This window comes from Nicotiana tabacum, chromosome 10 (genome assembly GCF_000715075.1).
Source record: "Nicotiana tabacum cultivar K326 chromosome 10, ASM71507v2, whole genome shotgun sequence".
Classification (NCBI taxonomy): domain Eukaryota; kingdom Viridiplantae; phylum Streptophyta; class Magnoliopsida; order Solanales; family Solanaceae; genus Nicotiana; species Nicotiana tabacum.
In genome coordinates this window covers 16,110,739-16,123,363 of record NC_134089.1, presented here as the reverse complement: position 1 = coordinate 16,123,363, position 12,625 = coordinate 16,110,739, and the positions used below count along the sequence as shown (strand labels likewise).

General features: G+C 36.5%; 1 protein-coding gene across 1 annotated transcript; it reads right to left on the bottom strand.

Moving 5' to 3' along the window:
- Window positions 1-8,185: 8,185 nt before the first annotated feature.
- On the bottom strand, window positions 8,186-11,014 carry LOC107813279 (G-type lectin S-receptor-like serine/threonine-protein kinase SD2-5). Its single transcript, XM_016638528.2, has one exon. It carries the CDS (start codon window positions 10,843-10,845, stop codon window positions 8,305-8,307), a length of 2,541 nt encoding a protein of 846 aa, XP_016494014.1. The 5' UTR covers window positions 10,846-11,014; the 3' UTR covers window positions 8,186-8,304.
- Window positions 11,015-12,625: the final 1,611 nt, after the last annotated feature.

Sequence of the window (12,625 nt, the reverse complement as noted above, 5' to 3'; positions counted from 1 at the left end):
CTTCATTATCAAATTCTGCTCCGGATGGTGTGATCTCTATGGATCTTGCCAAGAGCAGCCTTCTAAATGAAGAGATGAGAAGAAAATCTCAGGGTTCCTCCTCATCAGATGTCTTGGTGACTGACTCTAGGGGGAGAAACAAGAATCGGGGTTCTCAAAATAGAGAACATAATAGAAGCAAATCCAGAAGCAGACTTAAAGATATTGAGTGCTATCATTGCGGGAAGAAAGGGCACACAAAGAAGTTCTGCCGGATTTTGAAAAAGGAGAATAGAGACAAGGAAGAACAGAAAGAAGATGGCAATCGTGTGGCCACCGTCACTACAGAAGATCTTGTTACAGTCCTTGATGCGGATCTGATAAATATTGCTTGTGATGAGTCAAGCTGGGTTGTGGACAGTGGTGCCGCATCTCACGTGACATCAAGGAAGGAATTTTTCTCATCCTATACTCAGGGTGACTTTGGAACTCTGAGTATGGGTAATGAGACTGTATCTAGGGTGGTTGGTGTTGGAACGATTTGTTTGGAAACTAGTATTGGAACTAAACTAGTTTTAAACAATGTAAAGCATGCACCCGATGTTCGTTTGCACTTGATCTCTATTGGTGTTTTGGATGATGAGGGATATGTCAGTACTAATGGTGCTGGAAAGTGGAAGCTCACTAAGGGCTCCATGATTGTGGCTCGTGGGGAAAAGCGTCGTGGTCTATACTGGACTACGGCCTCTACCTGTGTTGATATGGTGAATGCCGTTGAGAGCCATAACTCTTCAACGTTATGGCATAAGAGGCTTAGCCACATTAGCGAGAAAGGACTAAATGTTCTGGCCAAGAAGAAATTGTTGTCAAATTTTGAAAGTGCAAAATTAGAAAAATGTGAGCACTGCTTGGCTGGAAAACAAAAAAGAGTTTCTTTCCAGTCTCATCCTCCTTCAAGAAAGAAAGAGTTGCTTGAGTTGGTGCATTCAGATTTATGTGGTCCAATGAAGACAAGAACTTTGGGTGGTGCACTTTATTTTGCTACCTTTATTGATGATTGTTCAAGGAAACTTTGGGTCTACATCTTGAAGACTAAAGACCAAGTGTTAGGTGTCTTTAAGCAGTTTCAGGCTTCAGTTGAAAGAGAAACTGGAAAAAAGCTGAAGTGTATTCGTACTGATAACGGTGGTGAATATTGTGGACCGTTTGACGAATACTGCAAACAACAGGGTATCAGACACCAGAAGACTCCTCCTAAGACTCCTCAGCTTAATGGTTTAGCAGAAAGGATGAACATGAAATTGATGGAAAGAGTCAGATGTTAGCTTTCTGAAGCAAAGTTGCCGAATTCCTTTTGGGGTGAGGCTTTGTTGACCGCCGCACATGTTATTAATCTATCCCCTGCGGTTGCTTTGCAAAGTGATGTTCCAAACAAAGTTTAGTATGGCAAGGATGTTTCCTATGGCCACTTGAAAGTGTTTGGTTGCAAAGCTTTTGTACATGTGCCTAAAGATGAGAGGTCAAAATTAACTGCCAAGACAAGGCAGTGCATCTTCATTGGTTATGGCCTTGATGAGTTTGGTTACAGGCTATATGATCCAATTGAGAAGAAGGTTGTGAGAAGCCGTGATGTTATCTTCGTGGAGGATCAAACCATTGAAGATATTAACAAAGCGGAGAAGTTAAAATCTTCAAGTTCTGAAGGTTTAGTTAATCTTGATCAAGTTCCTCATACAAATGGGGATGACGCTGGTGGGCTCAATAATGATGGTGATGCCCAGAACCATATTCCAGATCAACATATTGATGGTGATGGGGATAACAATGATAATGTTGATGAGGTAGATGCTCCTACTCACGAAGCTGTGGACGAGTTAGATATTCCACTCAGGAGGTCTTCTAGACCTCGTACTCCTTCCTCCCGTTATTCACCCAATGAATATGTATTACTCACTGATGGGGGAGAACCTGAATGTTATGCGGAGGCCATAGAAGATGAGCACAAGGATCAATGGATTGAAACCATGCAAGATGAGATGAAATCTCTGCATGAGAACCATACTTATGAGTTGGTGAAATTGCCTAAGGGCATGAGAGTTTTGAAGAACAAGTGGGTGTTCAAAGTTAAAGCTGAAGAACATAGTTTGAAGCCCAGATACAAAGCTAGATTGGTTGTCAAGGGATTTGGTCAAAGGAAAGGGATTGACTTTGACGAAATATTTTCTCCTGTCGTAAAAATGTCCTCCATTCGGACAGTTTTTGGTTTGACTGCCAGTCTTGATTTGGAGATTGAGCAGATGGATGTGAAGACTGCTTTTCTTCACGGTGACTTAGAAGAGGAGATTTATATGGAACAACCTGAAGGCTTCAAGGCAAAAGGTAAAGAAAATCTTGTATGCAAACTTAAGAAGAGTCTATATGGATTGAAGCAAGCTCCCAGACTGTGGTACAAGAAGTTTGAGTCTGTTATGGGGGAGCAAGGCTACAAGAAGACTTCTTCAGATCACTGTGTGTTTGTACAAAGATTTTCTGATGACGATTTTATCATCCTCTTGCTATATGTAGATGATATGTTGATTGTGGGCAGGAATTCTTGTAAGATTGACGAGTTGAAGAAACAGTTGAATAAGTCTTTTGCAATGAAAGACTTGGGTCATGCTAAGCAGATTTTGGGCATGAGAATTACTCGTTCGAGAAACGAAAGGAAGCTTTACTTGTCACAGAAGAAGTACATAGAACGTATACTGGAGCGCTTTAATATGAAAAGTGCTAAGTTGGTTCGCACACCTCTTCCTGGTCATCTGAAGTTGAGCAAGAAGATGTGTCCAACAACAAAGGAGGAAAAAGAGAGAATGGTCAAGATTCATTATTCCTCTGCTGTTGGAAGTTTGATGTATGCAATGGTATGCACTCGACCAGATATTGCTCATGCAGTCGGTGTTGTTAGTAGATTTCTCGAAAATCCAGGAAAAGAGCATTGGGAAGCTGTAAAGTGGATACTCAGGTATCTAAGAGGAAGCTCACGTGAATGCTTATGTTTTGGAGGATCAAATCCAATTTTGAAGGGCTATACAGATTATGATATGGCAGGTGACCTTGATAACAGAAAATCCACTACTGGATATTTGTTTACTTTTTCAGGGGGAGCTATATCATGGCAGTCGAAGTTGCAGAAGTGTGTCGCACTATCTACAATTGAAGCGGAGTATATTGCGGTTACTGAAGCTGGCAAAGAGATGATATGGCTCAAGAGAATTCTTCAAGAACTTGGATTGTGACAGATGGAGTATGTTGTCTATTGCGACAGTCAGAGTGCAATAGACCTGAGCAAAAACTCCATGTACCATGCGAGAACAAAACACATTGACGTCAGATATCATTGGATTCGTGAGCAAGTGGAGAACGAATCACTTCAAGTCAAAAAGATTCACACAAGTGAAAATCCTGCAGATATGTTGACCAAGGTGGTACCAAGAGATAAGTTCGAGCTATGCAAAGAACTTGTCGGCATGCACTCAAATTAGAAGATAGTGCTACCTCCTCTAGATGAATGAGACTGGAGGGGGAGATTGATATGGTGTCCATCTCATTCAAATGGTTTGGTAGCCAATCTTGTTGAATTTGTATAATTTGGTAGCCAATTTTATTGACTTGGTTTGGTTTGGTAGCCAACCTTGTTGAATTTGTGAAAAGGGTGTGTAAATTGTCAAATATTGTAGGCTTTAGAGAGTGAGGTTTTGGCTATAAAAGGAGAGCTTTAACTCTCATTTCTACACACCAACAAAGAGAGAAAAGAGAGAGCAAGGTATTCCATAAATTATAAGAAAATAGTTTGTGAAGAAAAATAGAGTGTGAGAGATATTGTAGTGAGGTGGAAAAAGCAAAAGAGTGTTTGTTTCTTTTGAGGGTGTAGTGGTCTTAGGAGTATTTTTTACTCGTTACAACACAGTGTAAAATTTCTCGCTATAGTGATATCAGTTGTTTTTCTTGGCCGTGGTTTTTTCCCTTATTCAGAAGGGTTTCCACGTAAAATCTTGGTGTCATTATTGTTACATTTCTATTCTTGCTGATTTAACCATAACTTAGTATTTTGCGTTTATCACTAATACCGCGAATACTATTTTACGGGGTTTATTCCCAACATTAGTTAGTATTAATTAGAGGAATCTTTGAACAAATTTTAGATCCTTGTTTGTTTCTTCCTATATTAAGAATGGTAAGAGCTCGTACTCGAAAAGAGTAGTACTTTAAGACAAAGAAGGAATGAAATAACAAGACCGACATTTTGTTTTACTTGTAGACATTATCTTCAGATATGGTCGTTGGTATATTCTCCGGGATGAAATAAAAGCAACTAACAAACTTCCACATTATATACCAATTAACACATTAGAACATGAAGCAATTAGTGGTTGGCATAAAGGAGGTTTAGCTTTTATAATATAGTTTATTATTAAAATTTGGGAAAATGCAATTTTTTTTTTTGTGCTTTTCTATATTGAATCTTGAGCGGTGCCATTTACTTCTAGTTATATAGGCCCGCAATGAAATAACATTGGTAATTTGGTACATGAAAAAATGAATTAATTATATAGGCCGGTAAAGAGAGTTATATAACCAATTTATCTTTCGGCCTGATATTCCAATAGATTATCATAAAACAAAAAAAAAGGGAGAATAATATTTCGTTCATTAAGGACCCGTTTGGTCATAGATTTTATCAAAATAAACTTGGATTTTATTTGGCAAGCACATGTTTGGCCATAGATTTTGCCTATATTTTGGTAAAATTCTAAATCCCAAAACTAGCTCAATAACTTATTTTCAATGTGCTCATGCCATATCCAATACCAATAAATCATCTTTATCAAGCACATTTGAAATCTTTTGTAAAACAAAAATATCTTAATATCTTCATTTAAATCTATAATTATATGCAATATTAATTTCTTAAACATTAAGAAATAACACAAATTTGAAGAACGAAAAATATTTATATTCATATAAAAAATATTACCTGTTTGAGAATGAATGACTCTTTTTGTTATTTTTTTACAAAAGGCAGCCCGATGCACTAAGCTCCCGATATGCGCGGGATCCGAGGAAGAGCCGGACCACAAGAGTCTATAATACGCAGTCTTACCCTACATTTCTGCAAGAGGCTAGTTTCCTATTTATTTATTTTTTATCTTTTAATATTTTTAATTAATCTAGTACCAGTGTACGCGTTACGCGTGTATCAAATAGTAATGATTTTTTAATAATATATAACATAATATTTTAAAAGATGTGTTTGTGTTACACACCTTTTATTTTTGTTGTCTCGATTCACTTGTGAAGCCAAAGAATTTGATAGCTTACAGTCTTGATTAATGAAAATAATGAACATTGCATGACTCCTATAAAAGGTTAAATCGATTCTCTTATAAATGAATCTCTTTTTTGGTTATTCAATTAGACTACAATAAGCTTATTTTTTAGTCGGTTGGGTATGAGGTCATTTTAATAGCACAATAATTTTTAGGTATATCAACTTTTATTGGGCCAATCAGTCGCGTAGCCATATACTTTGTGATCACTAAATAATATTAATTTTCATAATATAGTTTACCTTTTAACACATATTTTTTTAATATGTATGCAGTAAAAAAGTAATTTATATGCGGTAAAAATTCTTTTAATTATTCTTTATAATATAAGTATGCTGGAATATTTTTAGTTCATTGGTTTGGAAGAAATTGACAAATAAGTATACTTTTAGATAGGCGCATCAAAACTAAAGCTACATATCAATATAAGATTATCACTAATATTTTGATTGACCAACCAGATTGTATCATATATTATTACTTAGTGTCTAGTCTTTGTTAAATAGATCATAATTTTTAAACATTAGTTTTTTTTTTCCTATTATCAACTTGACAATAAAAATATTATTACAGTTAAGTGAATGGATTATATTTGATTTCGTCCTTGAGATTGTGAATATACTAATATTAAGATTATGAAAATTTCTTAGTAAAAAGTAAGTTTGTACCTATAAAATCTCGTCCATGAGGGAGATAATAGTTCTTTTTTGATAATTCAAACTTTTCATATTAATATTGTGTTTGATTGTCCATATTCTGTAGTTTTTATATAAGCTAAAATCAAAATGGAATATAAAGTCCCAAATATTAGGATTTCAAATAAGAAAAGATTTAACTATGAAATTTTTATTAGGAAGATAAATAATAGAAAGATAATTAAATGACTATTTTGTTAAGTGTAAATTCTATTTTGAAGAGGTAAAAAAAGGCGAACGACTTTTCGCTAAGGACTTCATGCTTTTAATAAAATATAGATATAGATATGTTATTAAGCCCACGGGTCGGCCCAGCCTAATCTTGGTCAAACCTCATGGGTCACGGGCTCACTTGGGCCGAACTTAAAAGTCTTATTTTTAAATGGACTAAAAAACCTTATTCCAACCCTATTAAATCATAGGCTGGGTTGGATTGGACCAACGAGCCAAACTCATATTAATGACTCAAATTATAAATTTTATTTTTAGACTTAATAAATCAGGAACAAAAACCACTAATAATTTTTTGATACATTTTCTTCAATTCAAATGGTTATGTTGAATTGCTCCAATACCAGGGCGAGTGCATAGATAGACATTTTCACATATGCTATTTAGATATTAGCCAGTACTTATTTCGTCTTGAAATTTCAAGCAAAAATTCCAAATTTCACGACATTTCAGGATATCTCAACAACAACTTCGAAAAAATAAAACGTCATTCCTTTCTTCAGGCGGGCTCCTGACCTCAACAACAACTTCAAAAAAATAAAGCGCCATTCCTTTGTTCAGGCGGGCTCGTGACCTCAATAACAACTTCAAAAAAATAAAGCGTCATTCCTTTCTTCAGGCGGGCTCCTGACCTAACAACAACTTCGAAAAATAAATCGACATTCCTTTCTTCAGGCGGGCTACTGACTTCAAAAATAAAGCGTCATTCCTTTCTTCAGGCGAGCTCCTGACCTCAACAACAACTTCGAAAAATAAATCGTCATTCCTTTCTTCAGGCGGGCTACTGACTTCAAAAATAAAGCGTCATTCCTTTCTTTAGGTGGGCTCCTGACTTCAACAACATCTTCGAAATTTTGTTCCAAAAAATATGAACTAAAAACTGAAATTCAGGAAGCACCGACTTAGAGTTGCTATCTCGTGTAATTTTCCAACACCGCCCCGGGCCAACATTCATTAGAATATATTTTTACCAAAGAAAATGAAAATGGGTTTTCTCACAATTATTGGACAGGGGAAAGGAAGATACCCCCCATGGCATTCTTCACAGGTAGATTAAACTTTTCATAATTCCTTTTTCCCATTTCTGAAACGTAATGTAGAAGTAGAACCCACATCTACTCTAGAAATATTGCTCTGATCACAGGCTACTTACCTTATTGAAATTAATGTGTCATTTCATGTTGTTTTTCCCTTTTGAATTTCTTGGTCACCTTTACTGTTAACATTAAGTTTTGATCAATTAAATCTCATTGCGCTGCTGATGCAAAAACGTATTCTCTTTCCTTTTCCCTAGCTCTCATTTGGAATTTTTTTCCATCTTGCCTCAGTGTGTTCTTCCTTGGTCTGAGCACATGCGAAAACATATTTGAATCTATGAAGATATGCCAACTGGTATGTTCTATGCTGCTTTTGCTGGGTTTTTTATTTGGCAATGGTGTCGGGCCAGCTTGCACGTGGCTCGACCATTTCACCGGGTACCTTGCTACCTCCCACTAGCACATGTGATGCGTAACTCTGTTCACCAACACTTACGTACACACGAAGAAATCACATTTTTCTGCTTCCTCGCAATTTGAACTTGAGACCTCATATTTGTCCCGCTATTTTATTAACCACTAGGTCACACCCTTTCGTGCAAGTTTTTGCTGTTTTTAGGGTGCCATAGATGTCATAAACCTTAGTATAATAAGTAGACCTCTTAGAAATATAAAATGTGCTGCTTATGAAGACTGATTCACAAGATACAAATTAGAAAAGAAAAACTGTATCCAGTTAAAAGTTAATTGGTTAGCTACTCAAGGTACTTTACTTTTCCCTTTATATTGTGCCATCTACTAATTTACCCGATAGCCAAATTTAGATGCCAACAAAACCAAAGCCGATGGAAGAAATTTTGGGAAACAGTATGTACAAGAGAAAGATGGATCAAGTGATGAAGCATGCAAATATAAAGGTAGATACAAGCTTCTATTCTTCACAAAATAAAGGATAGAAAGAAAATAAAACTCAAAAACTTTTAAGCTTATTGTTCACCTTGGTCCCGATAAAATTGAAGGCAGTATTGAACTGATAGTGGCTTCCCTCTGTTGGTTGCCTGCTCCAACCTGAGGTGCGTTTGTGAAATTATAATCCAAGTTGGTTTCAACAAAAACCAACCCTTCCAGCGCCTTAACCACCAATGTCATTGAAGGCCTCTTGGTGAAGTCGCCCTGTAGACACCATGCAGCGATGCTCATCATTTGTGTCACTGCTTCTTTATGGCGCTGCATATCCTCATTAGTTTTGTCAACCATGTCCATGAGCAGCTCTTCCTCTACTTTTCTTTCAAAAACACTTAGCAAATGAACATCATCATCAGCCTGGGACAAATCCAAATTCTTTCGCCCACAGAGAACTTCCAAGAGCACAATTCCAAAAGCATACACGTCTACTTTCTCAGTGATCACTGACCTCAGCCATTCAGGGGCTAGATACCCTGGTGTTCCTCTCATTCTAGTTACAACTTTGCTTTTGTCTTTCTCAATTAGTTTCGACAACCCAAAATCAGAGATCTTCGCATTGAAATTTTGATCTAGAAGGATGTTTTGTGGTTTGATGTCCAAATGAATTATTTTCTGGCTGCACTCTTCATGTAAATAAGCTAAGCCTTTGGCAATATCTGATATTATCCTTTGCCTTGTATGCCATGTAAGCCCATTTTCTGGAGTTTTATGTGAAATCCACCTATCTAGTGATCCATTTACCATGTGCTCATAGATCAGAAGTCTGTGGCTCTTTTCAGCACAAAATCCAATGAGTTTTATCAAATTGACGTGGTGAATTCCACCCACTATCTTTACTTCTGTTAAGAATGATTCCATCACATGACCTACACCATCCAGATGTTTCACAGCTATTCTGGTGCCATTACTCAGTGTTCCCTCATATACAGAGCCAAATCCTCCTTCCCCTAGCTTTGTGCTGAAATCTGCTGTAATTATTTTCAACTCATTGTAAGAGAACCGAGTTAGCATTCCCGGTAAGATTGGCTCTAGATCCAGAAAATCCCCTGCCTTGCTGGACTCGTATGTCCGCTTTTTGAAAAGAACAAAGCAGGTACTGATACTTAAAATTATCCCAAAGAAAGCTGCAAGAGTAGATCCTATTATCACTCTGAGAGATCTTAATTTTTTCCCTCCAGAAATGATTGGAGGCTGATTCTGTGCCTTAGAGGAATCCTGTGACTTTGAGGAATTCTGCACCTTAAGAAATACTCTCGTGTCCGTTCCACCCTGGTTATCTATGAGAGAGAAGACCTCATTCATTAACAAACAGCTCCCTCTTCGAGCCCCATCCGAATCATATTCGAAAACAGCAGCTTTGCAGGAACAGTTGCTAAGGCAGGCCCTTTTGCAATCTTCCAACTTTTTCCCCTCAAGCCGTGATATGCTAGAATTTAGTTCATGATTGAACTCATATGCAAAATATGTGGTTTTCCGGAGCTCTACGAAACTATGATACTGCGAGGAGTTGCAGTAAATGGATGTCAGCTGAGAACATCCAAGATCTTGTTCCCTCTCAAAAAATGGCCTGAAGAAATTTCGTTCTGGCGGACAAGTACATTGCGTGTTTTTTGTGCAAATGCTATATCTTCCACACACCATTGGGTACCCACAGTTCCCTGCATATGTCGTCAAAAGATCAGATACCTCTTTCCAATTAAGTAGTCTCATCTCCCATTGGTAAACCCGTAAATGTCCATCAGGCCCAAGCTTTATGAATTGAGCTGGTGATGTAGGAGGGAATTGCAGAGAAGTAATGGTTTGACCATCAAAACTGAAATAAGAACTATCCGGATAAGGTGAAGCGTAGTAAAACTGAGGTGGGTCAGAATCTATGTAAGCGGCAAGGCTTCCATTGAGAATAGTTAAAGATAGAAAACCTTGACTCCGATTCGTTGCTGAAACGCTTGCTATGAGCTTCCGCCCAGCAACTAGACTCTGCCCCGGGAGCAAAGAATCCGTAGGATGATGAAAAGATTGCCAAATTGTGTGGTTGGTTTCATCAAAGAGTACGAGATTCCCTGTTTCTGTCAAGTTTAAGCCTGAAACAGATTTCCCATTTGTATTTGTAGACCAAACAACAATGCCATCAGAGTCTGCCAAGACCAAGTTACCATCCTGGCCTAGTTGTAAGGTTGCATTGGCTTTGACAGGATGATTTCGGTTAGCGGACCAAACAAACTGGGAATCCATATAATATGTGTCTTCGCTAGCAGGGACGTTATTGAATGCAAAAAAGATACCAAGAAAGCATTCGGTGCCTTCGTCGTCATTGCAATAGAAGGCAAAGAGGTGGCACTTAATGCCATCAGTTCCACTCAGAAGGATGGGTGTTAAGAAAGATAAGCCGAAGGTGGAATCAGCAAACGAAAGCGGCTTGTTGATCCAGTAAGTGGGAAGTCCTGCAGTAGAATTCAAAAGACTGGCATTTAGGTGCCACGAAACCTGGGGTGAGGCAAACCTGGATGATAAAAGGTGGAGATAAATGATGAGTAGTACAGGAAAATACAACCTCTGCTTCACAAACATTGCTTTCTAAACGAAGCTAAAGCTAAGAAAATGTTTGAAATCTGGTCCAGTTTGCTAGCTACATCTCTCTATGTTATACTAATGCCTGCTATTTTGCCTTTTTCTTTGAATGCGTGTCTCTTAGTCAATACAAGAGAGCGGCCTCACAAAAACTTTATATTAATGTTTTCCAAATGTGTTTATCGACTTTTAGCACTTATTTTATAATAGTCAGAGATAGAAACCTATAGACTGCTTTTAAACCTGTGAAGCATGAATATCATATAGTAATTATTTCTTTCCCCAGTATTCAAAAGCAAAGTGGGAAGACAGACTGTTGTCCTCCTTTTTCCTATTATTTTAAAGGATCTGAAGACTAGAGACAGACCACTTTCTCTTCTTTATTCTTAGACACAAGTTCCAGATTGCTTCTTGATAACTAAAAAATACGTAATAAAATTTAACAAAATAAAAGTAGAAGAGAAAAGGAAGAGACCACACCAAGTCGGTGATCGGCAACTGCAACATGAGCGGTAAAACATTAATTCTACAATCTATCATGTCCCACGTCAAGAAACACTGTACATATATTTCATAAATTCTTAACGAAGTGAAGGTCTCTTCATACACTAAGTACATACATGATACATATAGGAAACACAAATACATAGTGCTTATTTCTTACGACTATATGTATTTGAATTTTATTTCAAATTATGTATTGTTTTTTTATTTCTTTTTACTTTAGATGAAGAATTAATAGCACTTATTTCCTAAACATCTTGAGATTGTAATTTAGAAAATGGAAAAACCGCAAGGGAGTTCAAAGTAATGGACAAATTGACAATTCAAATTGATTTTGCTCAATGAAGTTGCCAACTGCCGCTTACCATTTTTAATATTTTACATAGGGCACAATGGAAGAAATAGATTTATATAGGAAAACCTCAAAGAGTTGTCCACTTACAATATTTGGTGAAGGTATTATGGATTTCAGGTGCGACTCTTGGTGCAATGTCATTGAAAGAAATTCATTGGTTTGGACTTAGCTTCCTTAGACAACATGTATGTAACCTTCTTTCAGGTCTCCAAAGAATAACCTATACGTGCACAGAACACTACAATTGAGCTGGTTATTGTTTCCATCTTTTGTTATTTGTTTTGCAGTCATTCGGGGAGAAGTTTTTGGAAGAATCTTTGGACGAGAGTATATATATATATATATATATATATATATATATATATATATATATATATATATATATATATATATATATATACATATATACTTTATGTGACATGAATACCGATTCATGTAGTACATAAATTTTTAAAATAATATCAGTTATTATTAAACAACAATTTGAGTAAATATAATAAAGTACAAGTTTCTATGATTGACCAAACACGTATAGTAAAATTTTATGTCAAGACCAAGATGATTGGATCTCGTATGAACCTACGTATTAGATAAACAATCAAAGTTTAATTAGATCGATTATGTAATTTTTTTTCCTATTTCGATTTTGAGAGGTACAAACATGTAAAAAAGAGAATAAAACCATAAAAAACACATCCTTTAATCTTTTTTCCAATTTCAACATTCTATGTTCGAGTTATTTTCAGCGTAAAGAAAACCTACCATTCCAGAAGAGTTATTAATGAAATAGCACGTATGGAAGCCTTTCTTCTGTTTCCTACCCTCTATAAGATGTCATACATTTGGAAGAAAGAATAAACTCACAGCAAAAATTAAAACAAATGTTGTTAGCCCAAAATGCGATCAAAATTTTTACTTCAA

Excerpts from the sequence above, each read along its gene's own strand:
- LOC107813279 (XM_016638528.2), bottom strand. The coding sequence starts at position 10,845 with ATGTTTGTGAAGCAGAGGTTGTATTTTCCTGTACTACTCATCATTTAT.